Source organism: Anguilla anguilla, chromosome 1 (genome assembly GCF_013347855.1).
Source record: "Anguilla anguilla isolate fAngAng1 chromosome 1, fAngAng1.pri, whole genome shotgun sequence".
Lineage (NCBI taxonomy): Eukaryota > Metazoa > Chordata > Actinopteri > Anguilliformes > Anguillidae > Anguilla > Anguilla anguilla.
In genome coordinates, this window is record NC_049201.1 from 45,193,464 (window position 1) to 45,209,522 (window position 16,059).

Consider the following 16,059-nt stretch of genomic DNA (forward strand, 5'->3'; position numbering starts at 1 on the left):
CGCCCATCTCTGCTTGTGTGAGCAGAAGCGAGCAAACAGAAAGAGGAAATGCTAGATGTTCGGTGAAAAAAGTGTTTAGATTTGTGAACAATAATGTCACATTAATGTATATAATGACATTTAAGGACAACTTTGATGACAACTTGAACTTTTTAAACAGTGATATGAGAGCATATTCTCCTCATTTGGTAAGAAATAAATTAGCATATGGGGTATTTAAACAAACAAAACTCTAAACAAAACCCAATGGATGCAGCCTAGCAGGCTATATTATTTCACTTGTCCTTTTAATTATATAATGCGAACAGATTTTAATCAATTCAATTATGTTGGACATAACTGCAAGTCTTTATGTCAGCAACAACAAATCAAGAAAAATAGAAATATATGAATATAAAATATGGATCAAATCAGAGTTTAAAATATAATGAAGCCTATTGTAGCCTATGTTAGCCTATTGTAAGATCAACAAATGTATAATAATAATAATAATAATAATAATAATAATAATAATATGAATACAGAATAATTTAAATAAATACAAAAATAGCAAAATGAACAAAATTAAAATACAAAACCCCTCTGGGACTTCAGTTGGTTACACTAACAAATATAGACTATATAGCCTATACATTTTACATACTAAGTAATGAAGACCAGCCAACTTTTTATGCAACCATGCATAGTCGAGACCTCATCAGTCATCGCCACCGCTAGACTTTCATTCAAGTTTCATACTGTAGCTACCAGTTACCGCCATCTACTTTCCCTGAGTCCTAGCCAGCACAGCAAGATTAAGACCAATATTGCGGAATCAATGTTGTTACAGTAGCTAAACATGTTCAAGTGTTATAGTTGTAAACTGTGCTTGGTAGTAGCTTCTGTGTAGATAGTTATCAAACTAAGAGTGAATTCACACCATGTGAGAGTTGGCTGTGTGTGTGCATTGACTGGAGCTGTTAACCTCGCCAGTTATAGAGCGCACGTTCTTTTAAAGAAGAAGCTTGATCTAGTAGTATCTAGGCAGGATGAAAAAATATGGTTTCTCCGAACTGTTATGCTTCATTGTTGTGAGAACTTATGTTTTGCCAGGAGCCACAAGTGTATAATTTCAGCTAGAGCCAGAGAAGGAGGACTAAAAAGTGAATACTATATTTGTCAAGTGTGTGTTTTATTAATGGTCAAGTATGTGAAAATAACTTGACTCAAAAACTCTAAATTTTGATACATTTTGATGTACTGACTCGACTGTACTGATTCATTTTAAAGAATCAAACTTCCCAACACTACTTCACACAACCACACAATGCATTGGGATATGACTAGTTTCTGTAAAATATATTGGTGAGTGTGAGTGTTGTAGTAATTTGACATCATTTTGATATCAATAATTTGGTAAGCAGACAGATTTTTAGGAAATGGTGCTTTTTACAGATGTGTAGAGTTTGTACAGAGCTGTGAAAGTATCTGCACTCTTCTGATTTCCTATATTATTGCATATTTGTCACACTGAATAGTTTCAAAGTTTTAAAAAAAATGTGATATTGGACATGGGGAACATCCAAGCATCCAAGTAATTTCCCCCTGAAACTTAATAACTGGTTGCAGCAATCACAACCAGACACTTCTTATAATTTCATATCACATCACTATAATTTGACGTATTTCACGTCACTGTGCAAGAATTTAGCCCATTCTTCGCAGAACTGCGTTAATTCAGACAAAGTGGAAGTTTTTCGAACATAACAACTGCTCATTGCAGGTCCTGCCACAGCTTCCCCATTGGCTTCAAGTTAGGACTTTGACTAGGTCACTGCAAAACCTTTATTTTGTTTCTTTCTGGTACAAAGCAGAATTCATGGTTCCTTCAATAATGGCAAGTCATCCAGTTCCTGAGTCAGCAAAGAATCCACACACCACCACACAACCACCATCATGTTTAACTGTTGGTTTGATGTTTGTTACTGTGAAATTCTGTATTTGCTTTTGCCAGACATAATGAGACCTGTGTCATCCAAAAAAATTCCACTTTGGACTCATCTGTCCATAGAATATTTTCCCAATAGGTTTCTGGATCATCCAGGTACTTTCTTGTAAATGTGAGACGATTGATGTTTCTCTTGGTTAGCAGTGGTTCCTGCCTTTGTTCTCCGCCATGAATCCCATTTTTGGCCAGACTCATTCTTATTGTGAACACTGACCTTAGCTGAGGGACGGGAGGCCTGAAATTCTCCGGATGTTCTTCTGGGATCTTTTGTGACTTCCTGAATGGTTTGTCACTACGCTCTTGGAGAAATTTTGGCAGGCCAGCTACTCCTGGAAAGATTCACCACTGTTCCAAGTGATGTTCGCCATTTGGAGATAATGGCTCTCGCTGTGGTTCTGATGATAAGTTTCTATATGAGTGAGATTTAAATTCAACAGGGCTGGCTGCAATCAAGTCTGGCTGTGTTCAATCAGCTAAATCTAATTATCAATTACATTACATGGTTTTTTTACATATACATGATATACGTGTTTGGTTTTTTGATTAAATAAATGAAATTATTATTTAAAAATATGTGTTTTGTGTCACTCTGTTTCCCTTTGTCTGGTGTTACATTTTGTCTGATGATCTGAAGCCTTTTAGTGTGACAAATATGCAATAGAGGAAATCAAAAAAGGCAAATACTTTTTCACAGCACCGTAACTTCCCCCTTTTTACACTGAAAACCATAAACAATGGATTCATTGCATGCAAACAATTTACCGCAGTATGTTTAGAGTTTTTTTTTTTTGGTGTGTTCAGATAACTGAGGGAAGAGGAATGGAATGGAGACCATTGCAAACATTTTCATGTCTTTGGTCAATAAAGTAAGCATTTTAAGAGCGCAGATGACAATACTTAAAGTGTTCTGAAACTTTAGATTGTGGGTTGTTTTGGACTAGATGGCGTATTCTACTAAACCACTCAGTTTGTAATGCACCCAACTGTCTGGTTTCCATTTTATTTCCTATGTGCAGTATGGAGATGAAGAAACAGTTTGAGACAAATTTGTGTAATTATAAAGGTTCATGGGAATGCATTATGTGAACATAGGCCTTCTGAATTTTAATTGTACTGGGGCTGTGGCTGTTCTAGAATCTGTAACAGCCATATAATACTAATGGCTATAAGGAAGTTTGAGGTCAGAACTGGATCAAATAATTATTTTTAAAAAAATTATATTATTCAGATATTGCAGTCATAGTATTTAAATTATGCAAAAGCCGTATGTCCGGAAGTGGCTGAGGACCAAATTTTGGAAGGTTTTTTCTTTTGGGCCATTAACTTAAAACTATTTTGGAATCAGCAGACTTTTCTGTGCCAAGAAGAGATTGATGTGCACAATTCATGTGACTTTACAGTACTACTAAACAAACACTCACCCCTTAAATTAACATAGAATGTCCATGCAGTTCATGCTTGACCCTTTTTTTCAAATGGTACTGCCTGCAGACACCAAAGCCGTTACTGTGAGTTACAATTTGTCCCTGCGAATGGGCTTTCCTTTGGCAATGGATCTGGATGTACACTTTTGTTTACATTACTTTTAAGCAGTTCTTTCACTACTGCTGTTCTAATTTATGAAATTGCCATCACATGACACTTTCAAAATGGATATTAGGTTTCCAGTCACTAGAAGAAAGCAAGAAGTAAACAAAAACCAGTGAGTAGTTTTCAAAGAAAACAAATACCTTTTCTGAAAGAATTGAGTTGGTTAATAGTTAAAAAAATATTTTGAGGTAATTAGTCGATAAATACCTTGGGGGTGTCAGGGAAAAAGTGTGTGCATCAGGCTCATTGTGGTGCATAGGATATGACTACAAGGCTGACTACTAAATGTGTGTGACTTTGAGGAAGTTTTGTGGTTTTTCAGCCATGAGAAGAAAAAGAACGAGACACAAGTTGTTCTCTAATGAAAAAGGACACGAAGAGTGTGTCAGGTATTTGAATAATATACTTTAATTTGAATTTAGCAAATGTATGTATGCATGTATGTATGTATTAATGTATGTATGAAGGTATGTATGTTTGTATGCATGTATGTAATGTTAAAAATAATTAATTATGACTCATCATTGTCAGCTAGCAAAACTATTTTCAAACGCTGTGAGTACTTTTTCATATGTGCATTTCATATGTGCATTTCACTTCACTCTTTTATAAAAGATGGAACCGTTAAAACAACTTTACCAAGGGAGCTAGGCTCAGAAAACCTGGTGACACTGCACTAGTATTACAACATATTCCTTTCAAAACTGACTGATAATGCGTTACATGGTGCAAATGAAAATGTTTTCATTGATGTAATACTGTACTGACTGATTTTACTGAACTTCAGCTAATTTATTATTATTAATAATTATTCAGCAACAGTATGGATACTAATAAGAGGAATAATCATTTATTATTATTGTTATTGTTACATTTGTAAAGGATTATTAACTTTATTTATAAATATTTTATCTGTAGATGCTTCAATAGCTTTCCATGTAATAGAAATAACTTTTGAATATAACGTTTAAACTGAAAGCACAGAAGAGACTACGTGAAAATGAAGCTGAATCTTAAATAATTGAACTGTGTATAGCCTTCCATATATGTGTTAGTCATATCTTCATAGACCTATAACCTGCTATACCCCTAGTTACATATAGCATTGTCAAGAAAATACAAAAGGAAATGCACTGAGATAAAATTATATTTTGTTATGGGTTCTAGAGGAAGCATAGGAAATCTGCAGTCACGATGCTTTATGTTGTACTGCCCCAAGAGTGGTTTCATATCTTCATAATTGTACAATTTTATGATTAGTATAGTTAGATGTCATGCCTTATTCAGAAAACATAGAGCATAAAGTGAACACCCAGAGGAAAAAATCTTTTGCTCAGGATAGTCTTTTCTTTAACTCTTGAAAAAGTAGTAAGATCTCAATTGTACATCTTTTTGAGATCACTTCAATCTGAATTGTTGCTCCTAAAACCCCCTTAGGAGAACAGATGAGATAATGAGAGGATGGATTTGAGACTTCAGTAAGACAAATGGATATTGAATTGAGATGTGGTTGTTTCTCATGAGGTCACTATGAGAAAACGGAGATATATTTAGCCGCGTTTCCACCGCAGGAACTATACCCCGGAACTAGGAACCTTTTGAGGAACTCAGTGCGTTTCCACCGCAGGAACTAGGGTCTAAATTTAGTTCTGGGGGCTTTGTTTTACCCCCCAAAACGTTCCTGCTCGGGGGGTAGTACTTTCCGAAAGTACAGGAACCTTTTGGGTGGAGCTTGCAGCGCTGAACATTTCTGATTGGTCGAGTACTCGTAGCATTTGTGTTGTATTTATTTTCCGCCATTACCCGCCATGTTTGAAAATATGCAGCGGCAAACCAATTTATTTTCATAATAACTTCAAATCAAACTTGTATGTTATGCGGCGCAGTAGCCTACTTTTGGTTATAGCCTGTCAACGTCTTGGAATTATAACGTGTGCTCTTCTGTTCTTTTCTTGCTTTAGTATTCGTTTTATAAAATGCTAAGCATTCGTGCTGGGACAGCATATTACGTAGGCTACCAAAACATTCAAACGGATTAATTCGGTTGCTGAATATTTTCTTCCGGATTTTCTCTCTGTTCTGTTAGCCCGTTGTAATTGACTCAAAACGTTTGATACAGTTATGTGAGGTATGCGGTAGTTCTGCGTAATTAACATTGGTGATACAGTACAAGCAAACTGGAAATCACCTTCCGCACTTTTTATCCGGGTAAAATAACAGGTTAATTCTAGTAATCTTCCCTTTAGCTTTTTCAGACTGCCGTAATTTTACTCAATTTTACTGCCATTTTTCAATTCCACGAAAAGACCAGGAAGACTATGGACTCATTTATGGTGCATGGTTCGCATCTGGAGGGCACACTTCGCTGCTCGGCTAGCAGTAACTTCGAAGGAAAGCAAACGGTGGCTGTACCACTACTAATTTACATTTTCACGCAAGTCCGAGTTTTCGTTCTATTCTTGTCATTTTGCGATTAGCCTATATGGAATTGACGACGAGAAAGTAATAAAACAGCAAATTGTTTACAACGTGTGCATGTTTTCTGCTGTTAATGAATGTGTTTGAGAGGATATATGAAAATCAATAAATACAAAAGTAACCATATATAGTCATTGTTGGTAACCCGTTGTATATAAGTGGAATAAACCCCTCCGGGCTGTCCCGGTTATTAGAAAATAATGTAGGCTACTTCGGTGGTAGTATGGCGTTACAGAAGAAATCATATGACAGATGGACCGACGACAACGTCAGTGGGCTAATTTGCCTAATCTTCGCGGTACTTTAGACCCCGGTGGAAACGCAGACAACCATTGGCTGAAGGAACCTTTTAGTTCCTGGTAAAGTAGTTCCTGGGACTGAAAGTTCCGGGTAATTTTGGTGGAAACGCGGCTTTTGAGAAGAATCATGAGATCCTAGGAGTCATAGCTGAGTTTTCTTTGAGCTCTTTCTCCGATCTCATGGTCCCATGTTCAGGAGACCTAAATTAGACTTATTTAAGATCATTTAGCGAGCTCTTGTTTTGATCAGAGTAAGACATAAACGAGATTATATGTGGCTGTTTCTCCTGAGTTGAATTTGAGAAGTAGGAGAAAAAGCCTTTGGTCTCACCTTAGTATTAAATATAGCTCATTTGTGTCTAGGAGAAATGAAAGAAACAACTATGAGATCTCTTCTTGGATTTTGCTTTCTTATGGGCATGCAGCTTGGATTTTTTTTTACATCTTATTTGTAATGTAACATCTACACAAAATGTATCGCCATCCTCTTGGTGTGTAGGCAGATCTTAGTTCATATTACTGCTTTTATTTAAAGATCATTCATGCTAAAATTCCCCATGCAGCTGGTCAAGCGCTATCATTAACTCATACATCTTAAAAAAGCCATCTTAATCAAAAAATAATGAAAGCACTTTCAGACTGTATTCTTATGAGCCAAGATCTGTTCAGAAGTGCAGAGCAATGTGAATGTGAGAGAGAGAGACAGTCAATATTCCAACCCAGCATGAGTGAGTGTCTTTGGTCCTAAACCTGATACAAGCAGGCTATAGCCTAACTGACAGCAGGTGGGTCTTCGCATAATTATCAGTTATAATTAGCAATAATACCTAACGTAATTAACTGATATCATTATATGCAAAACATTCATGTGTCCATGCAGAAATTCCTATTCAAGCCCAAGGGAAGGATTAATAAAAGAAGTGTTTGTTTGATAATTATGACTGTTTAGGCTCAAACTCAAATGGTAACAATGTTGTGATTTTCCTACAATGTAACTTTCCCACCCACATACAACACAAAAATGTCAAAATCTCACAATAAACAGAATTCAGAAAAAAATAAAAGAGAGTCCCCCCTCCCCCTAGTCAGTCATATTACTAGCTTTGCATGTCGTAATATCACTGACTCAGCAGTGGTGTATGCGTTTTCTGTCTTAGCCAGTCTTAGCAGCTCAATAGCTAACCTCAAGCCCTTTCTCAGACACTGTTGCACACCCTCTTTTCCATTGGCACCTATTTTTTTTTCTTCAAATGAATCAAATAATCTTGGTCCACATTAGCAAACAAGGGGTGCACAGGAATGTTAGTGAGGTGGTGCTTAAGTTTTCTCGTCCAATATATTTAATTGACACGTGTTTTCTACTGAAAAATAAGTTGTGGAAAAAAGAACTCGCGAAATGAATATCAAGCCTTCATGGTGTATCTATTTTATTGTTCCTTTAATTTTACAGGTTTGGTGCTTCAAATTCAAGAGCTGTAATTCAATTAAATACCTGTCTCCAAAATGGAAACGGGAAGCAAAAGATGGAGACAGCACTTAGTGCAAGCCTGGTTTGCCATTGCATTGCTTTACACATCTGGCCACAGGAAAGGCTGGAGAAAAAACGTCCTTCACTTCAGTGTCTGTTTCATCATCAGCCTCATTTTCAACACCTTCCTCTTCCTGTGTCTCCGTTATTCTATGAAGTATGGCGTGATGCTCTCGGGTGCCATTGCAGGCACATGTGTGGCTGTCGTGACCACTGTGCTGTTCTTCTCCAAACACGTTCGCTGCTTTGGGATTCTGTTCCTGATCTCCTGTGGCATGCAGCAAGGAAGGAACCTGCTCATAACTGCAGGAACCGGCCTGGTGGTCTTCCGGAATGTTCAAAACACATTTGGCAACCTTAAAGAACTGGCCAGAAGCATGCAATGTAACCTGGAGAAAAAGAGTCTTAACATTGACTTCACACCGCTCAGCAATTACATTAACATCTTAAAATGGGTTGCTGACCAACTCAAAGGGTTCACAGACTTTGGGGTGGTCAAATATACCTCTGAATTTAACGTCGCTCACAAGACCGACTCAAAGGAGTTCCGGGAGAAACTTGAACAAGCACGCCGGGCGCTCAACGAAACAGCAGAAAACATGCTATTTGTCATGAACACTGTATCGTCTGTGTGTCAGAATGTGTTCCCTGCCCTGGGTACGATTCTGCTGTTCGTCTTCACAGCATTGTACCTGAGAAAGTATTTGTACAACAGCAAGTTTCAGAACACCTTCATCACCGGCAAGTTCATTCAGTATGACGAGAAGCAAAAGGCCGAGGGCAAGCCTCACGTCCTTCCCCTGACAAAGAAGGAAGTCAAGCGCTACATCGCCATTCCATCACCTCGTCTGTCAATCAAGGAAGGGAAAGTGATGCTGAAGTTCTGCATTCCGGTTCTCACTAATCTCCTCATCTGGGTTTTATTAATTGGTGTCGACGGCCTTCTCTACTGGTTTGTTTTAGTCATCAGAAAGCACCTTGAACAGATAGAGCCATTCCATGTTCCTTTGGTGATGAGTGTGAGCGTAAGTACAATGTGCTTCTTGAACTTGTGTCAAAGACCTTCATTCAATTTAACCACAATGCTTTGCCCCTCACCTTGTGCAATGAATTTTGTCATATTTTACACTTTATGTGAAGCTTTAGTTTTACTTTTCTAATACAAAATTATGGCTTGGCTATTATAAAAAATTATAAAAATACACACCAGGTAAAAAACTTTTCCAAGAGCAATAATAATATTTGCTTCAATTTATTCAAATGTTATTTTGGTGCAAAGCCCATCATTTTTAAATAGATTAGAGGCTTGGTTCATCGAACGTACAAATGTTTTCTTGAATTGTTATTACACAGTTTTAAAGTTTTTTTTGTTTTTAGAAAAATTAATGATTTTCAATCCTACAACCTCTATATCTTAGAAAGAGGTATCTATCGGTGGCATCCCTATCCCAGAAGACCGTGAAAGGAAGGAGGATTTCTCTTTCTCCGTGGCCCTGTTTGAGAAGGAGTGTCTCCCGGAGCCCAGGCTTCTGCTCTATCAGTCCGTCGTTCCGCTGGCCGTCATTCTCATCTTCCTGGTAGTCCTGGGGCTCCTCTCTGGCAAACTCACACAGCTGAAGCTGCTCGTGTCCGCAGAGTTCTACGGCGAAAACGCAGACAAGAGGGTTCAGTACCTGCATGCCAAAATTCTCCGGGGGAGATCGAAGACTAAGTTAAATGACCCAAGAAGTGTTCTGAAAACACTTTTGAAAAAGGTTTGTATCTCTTGAAAATTCAAATCAGCAACTCTCTGTTTTAAACCAGTCTGACCCACATACAGCGAGCACCATAATGTTTGGGACAAATACTTTTTTAAATTCAACTACATTCTGAAAGCTCTTTTATACCTGCACTAAGGAAGCAATTGAACACACCTGGCTAATCATAAGAACCTGTACAGCCATTTGTTCAAACACTATGATGCCCTGAAATGGGGATACTATTTGTAAAAAGTGCTATAATTTCTACATGATGAAATCAACATGTATAAAAAATATCCTTAAATAAAAGCTGAAAATATAACTTAACCTTTAACCACATATTAATTGTTTATAACAAACAGTTGATTTAATTGTTTAAATCAATAACAATGCCTTTGTCCCAAACATTATGGCACCCACTGTATGACAACTGCGCCAACACTATGTTCTAGCCATATGCATTTACCATGTGCAATTGTTATTAATGTGAACGTTTTCAGTGTATGGAATTATACACAAATCTTAATAGAGTAGGACTCTGGGCTTATAGGGCTATATTTTAACTATCTACGTGCACGGTCTAAAGCGCATGGCGCAAGTTCATTTAAGGCGTGTCCAAATTCACTTTTGCTAGTTTAACGGTGGATAATCTGAGCGCAAAGTAAGGCGCATGGTTCAAAGGGGTTGTACTTAAGCCGCGTTTCCACCGCAGGAACTATACCCCGGAACTAGGAACCTTTTGAGGAACTCAGTGCGTTTCCACCGCAGGAACTAGGGTCTAAATTTAGTTCTGGGGGCTTTGTTTTACCCCCCAAAACGTTCCTGCTCGGGGGGTAGTACTTTCCGAAAGTACAGGAACCTTTTGGGTGGAGCTTGCAGCGCTGAATATTTCTGATTGGTCGAGTACTCGTAGCATTTGTGTTGTATTTATTTTCCGCCATTACCCGCCATGTTTGAAAACATACAGCGGCAAACCAATTTATTTTCATAATAACTTCAAATCAAACTTGTATGTTATGCGGCGCAGTAGCCTACTTTTGGTTATAACCTGTCAACGTCTTGAAATTATAGCGTGTGCTCTTCTGTTCTTTTCTTGCTTTAGTATTCGTTTTATAAAATGCTAAGCATTCGTGCTGGGACAGCATATTACGTAGGCTACCAAAACATTCAAACGGATTAATTCGGTTGCTGAATATTTTCTTCCGGATTTTCTTTGTTAGCCCGTTGTAATTGACTCAAAACGTTTGATACAGTTATGTGGGGTATGCGGTAGTTCTGCATAATTAACATCGGTGATACAGTACAAGCAAACTGGAAATCACCTTCCGCACTTTTTATCCGGGTAAAATAACAGGTTAATTCTAGTAATCTTCGCTTTAGCTTTTTCAGGCTGCCGTAATTTTACTCAATTTTACTGCCATTTTTCAATTCCACGAAAAGACCAGGAAGACTATGGACTCATTTATGGTGCATGGTTCGCATCTGGAGGGCACACTTCGCTGCTCGGCTAGCAGTAACTTCGAAGGAAAGCAAACGGTGGCTGTACCACTAATTTACATTTTCACGCAAGTCCGAGTTTTCGTTCTATTCTTGTCATTTTGCGATTAGCCTATATGGAATTGACAACGAGAAAGTAATAAAACAGCAAATTGTTTACAACGTGTGCATGTTTTCTGCTGTTAATGAATGTGTTTGAGAGGATATATGAAAATCAATAAATACAAAAGTAACCATATATAGTCATTGTTGGTAACCCGTTGTATATAAGTGGAATAAACCCCTCCGGGCTGTCCCGGTTATTAGAAAATAATGTAGGCTACTTCGGTGGTAGTATGGGGTTACAGAAGAAATCATATGACAGATGGACCGACGACAACGTCAGTGGGCTAATTTGCCTAATCTTCGCGGTACTTTAGACCCCGGTGGAAACGCAGACAACCATTGGCTGAAGGAACCTTTTAGTTCCTGGTAAAGTAGTTCCTGGGACTGAAAGTTCCGGGTAATTTTGGTGGAAACGCGGCTTTAGTCTCTTAACTAATCATAGGTGTGTTTTGGATGTAACATGAAATAAACCAATCAGAGTGTCATCTCCCATTCCCTTTAAAAGCCAGGTGCGCTTGCACCTTGGCAGATTGCTATTATAATAGCGGATTTGCCAAATAGTAGGAAAGAACGCTTCTCTGCAGAGGAAATGGATCTAAAATACTGCGCCATTGACTTAAGACCAGGTTTTTGTTGGTCAATCGCGCAATCGCTTTCCGCTGTCTCAAGATAGCAATGCGCCAGACCACACCTCATTTTAAGACCAACACGCCCATGGACGCTCAGATGAGCGCAAGTACGTTTGCTATTTAAACACCGTGGGCGCTGGACGGGAAAATGACAACTGCGAAGCAAAGACACTTACGTTGCACTTGGCGCCGCTTTGCGCCGGGTGTAGGATAGATCCCATAGACTTCCTGGTCACTCAGACAGTGCATTAACAGGGCATATCCTACCTGAAGTAGAATAATAAATTATACATCTTCCTTATTTAACAATGCATCGCTGTTGCAAAAAATAAGCATTACAAGGAGACACACTTTCCATTGATGAAAACTCTACAAACATTTTTAACTTTATCTTGAGTCCATCTAAAATAAGGGAATTAAAAGCAAGCTGTTCACACATACAGTCTTTATGTCGTTTCAATTTACCATTTGTAATATTATTACTATTTTGGAAATCAGATGTAGAAAAACAAATGTTCTACTTAGGTCATGCTGGTGACATGGTTTAATATGGGTAATTAGCATTGTTATTAACATTTTAACAGCTACAATAATATAAGAAAAATATCAATATGGGCTAGAGTAATACAAGTAATGATTCCTATAATTGATTTGTATTCTTTGGGAATGGAGGTATTCCGGAACTTAACTGTTTCTAACTTTGAATGTTCAAATCAGTTGACAAAAATTCTATGGTCAAATTCTTCACATAATACAGTAATAAAATATCTCTTTTTCTGTTTGAAGTACTTATAGAACTATCTGAAGACAAGGTTACTAACAACAAAAGCATTATTACTCTTCATGAGTGTAATTTCATAAATTATTCAGTGTGTTCTTTGCAGTCACTCATAAGTTACAGAAAGGCCCAACTGCCTGTCAATTGTCTTGGTTTTCCAGTCTCATCTGATGTGTTCTAAATACCCTTTACTTTCTTTTTATAGACAAGCTTCTGGTTCCCGATATTTTTTCGCCACCAAAAGGATGACACTGTACAACTAACCTGACTTGAAGATGAATTGAAAAGTTGGCAGTTTGGTGTCCCTGTTGGATGTGGGCTTGTATTTCAGTTGACTTCATAATAATTAATACAACGGGTTTCAGATTTTCCCAAACTTTTCTTCACTTTGATTTGGAAATTGAAACCATAGCACTGGAATGATCCCATTGCTGAAAAGTACCATATCTATAATGGAAAAATTAGACTAGAATGTGCGTCATCTGTAACACCCGAAGCCCGCTGATCACTTTTTTTCGCTCAGCAGTCTGGGAGCAGAGCTGCCCGTGCTACTTTGCCAGAAGGCTGTGTATTTGTCTGTGCCATAAGAGCTTAATCAGTCAGAGGAGGCGCTATTGAGAGATGAGGCTGGGGGTACCTTGCCGATTACATACAGTAGTATACAATATAGGTTATACAGCAATGCAGTAGTTTGGCTAACTTCTCACTCTAATGTAGCATAGCTCCTGCCAACTTCAGAGATAAGCTTTGCAAAGATTCCAGTTGACAGTTACTATTTTCGACATGTCACGATGTGGTGATCCACATACAGATCACTCTGTTGTGGCACTTCAGTTTTCAGCATTGTAAAATCAACCTTATTCCATGCATGTACAGTTTATCGTCTTTGCGTTTAGAGGCACTTTTTGGGTGAATTTACAAGGGACCCCATCATGTATAAATCAGTTATAAGAAGTGTACAGTGGATATAAAATAAATACTTATTAGAATGCGAAAGTGGCTTGTTCTGGTGTTTTCTGTGGTATGTCATAGAATGGTAAAGGGCCTGTGATAGTGCAATGCTCTAGGCTGTTTCTTACACTTAAGAGGCACATGACTACTTCCTCAGAAAGAATGTGGAAATCTACCACAGAGCATTTGAAGTAGGCTAGTCACTGTTGCAATCAGGAGAAATAAAAAACTGAAATGGGAAGTGTGATTTACTCTATGTCTCATTATTACAAATGTCTGGTCCATTTATACTATTTATGTTTGCAAACATATAAGGGGGAAAGGTTCAGAGAATGTGAACAATTTATAAATAGAACATCTAGGAAAACCATCTTAAGAATTAAGAAAGAAATACACAGCTATGGTGATGTCATAAGCTTCTGACAGTATTTTGTGGGTGAAACATGACCATCTCCAACGGCACATGCTTAGGTTTTTCATTGGTTTATGTCTAGTCAAAATACATTTCTTGTAAAGTATAGGTTAGCTGACATATATTTTGACTTCATTAGGCCCATTAGTGCATTATTTGGGGAGGTAAGGAATGATACAGTAAGTTATGGGGGGAAAAAAATGGGGAATTACAGTCAGGTCCATAAATATTTGGACATTGACAAAGTTATTGTTATTTTTTACAGTAGATATTTTAAAGAAAGTTAAAATGCAATAACAGCAAGTCTTTTTTGGGGGTAAATATTTACCACCTTTGCACACAGTTTGAGAGTGATGTTTTCCCATTCTTCTTGCCAGATTTGCGCCAGGTTGGTTGGATGATGCTTGCAGAATTCAATTTTCAAACAGAGCTGCGTATTTATGATGTGACTGAGATCAGGACTTTGACTGGGCCATTCCCCATTATTTTACATTGGCCTTGTTCTTAGAATTATTGTCTGCTGATAGGTGAACTTTCTCCAAAGCTTCAGTATTATAGCTGACTGAAGCAGGTTCTCTTGCAGTTTTTCTCTGTATTTTGATTTTAGAATTGTTTTTCTTTTCCCGACTTCCTCTGTTATTTGTAACACTGAATGATTTCTGACCTTTAGACAAAATGTACCTGAATGAACACAAGACACTCTTTAAAGTATTATTTCATTTATTCAATTAAAAAGTAATCAAACAGCCATATCACCCATGTGAAATGGTAATTGCCTCCTTTAACTTAATAAATGGTTGCATCACCTTTAGCTGTCATGGTTCTGGGGTGTAGTGGCCTTGTGCTGCCACTAGAAGGCACCTGGCCTTTGAGAAGTTCTTAATTTGTTCCAGGTGTCTGATTTCCCAATTATTTTCACCTGGGGAGGTGCCTTAATAAGCACTGACAGAACAGCCATCTGCGCTTCTGTGTAAAATCCTGTTAAACACAAAGCCGGTACGGTAGAGGTATAGGTGCTCGGTGGATGGTTTACTAAACTGTGTTGTGGTTGGTTCTGTGTCCTCTTAAGGCGAGTCAGTCTCTTAGCGCAGTGAGCGCATTCTGACACCTTAAGAGCATTTATACTTTTATTTTGAGCTCGTGTGAGCCGGTGGGTATCGGGACGTTGTCCCGGGTAATGTATTTTGTTTGTGTTTTTCTGAGCTGCGTCTCAGGGTTTTCTTTTCGCTGAGTAAGTTTTGCTACTCAGTTGTCTTCATTTGAGACCAGTTTTGGGTTTGGTACCAGAGCTTCGCCTCTGTACCACTGGTCCTTTTCTTTTTTCGCCCTGGTTTTTCACAAAAAAAAACGGTACAATAGTTCAAGAGAATTTACCTAACATTGTTTAAACCCTGTTTAGACCAGCTTCACTGGTCAACCCTTGCGCTCACCATGGTGACAGAATTCCTGATTTGCATAATACTTTTATTTTTAAAATGACATGTAAATGCACACATTCAATCAGTGGATGTGGCTGTGGTTTCAAAGACTTCTCGTAACGCCAGCGCAGCCAGCTAGCTTCTTATCGGAGCATTACACAAACGAGAACGCTGATAGTAATTTAAGCTTGCTTTCGTGCCCTGGGGCCTCAGCTTTTGATATTTGTTTATGTGAGAATCAACCTAGTATTAATAATGAAAAATTTCCACATGTAGAAATATGTGCTGCGGTGCAGCTGATGCTGGATGCTCAGTAGCTTCACCAATGAGAGACGTCAGTGTTCGGAGGTTGAGGGGGAGTGGAAGGGGCGGAGGCCGAGGCAGGGGATGACAGGGTTGACAGGGCCCTTGATGACTCAGACTCCACTGCTGACCTGTGAATTCTTGATTAACTCGCATTAAAATCCGTAACGGCTTCAGGGTTAGCCCTTCCACTCCAGCGGGCCAAATAAATGAAAACCAGGTTGACTGCTGACGTTAGCCAGCTCTATTCTGAGGGCTGCAGGCCTGAGCGGCTGTGCTCCCATATAAAGAGCCTAGTTGTGAAAATGCTTGGGGTACGGAGAACATCAATCCACAAAAAGAAGT

At 38.4% G+C, this 16,059-nt stretch overlaps 1 protein-coding gene across 1 annotated transcript; it reads left to right on the top strand.

Annotated features, from left to right (window-relative positions):
- Window positions 1-3,883: 3,883 nt before the first annotated feature.
- On the top strand, window positions 3,884-13,832 carry LOC118220245 (dendritic cell-specific transmembrane protein). The gene is made up of 4 exons (XM_035404022.1): window positions 3,884-3,966; window positions 7,805-8,907; window positions 9,301-9,636; window positions 12,836-13,832. Exons 2-4 carry the CDS (start codon window positions 7,858-7,860, stop codon window positions 12,896-12,898), a joined length of 1,449 nt encoding a protein of 482 aa, XP_035259913.1. The 5' UTR covers window positions 3,884-3,966; window positions 7,805-7,857; the 3' UTR covers window positions 12,899-13,832.
- Window positions 13,833-16,059: the final 2,227 nt, after the last annotated feature.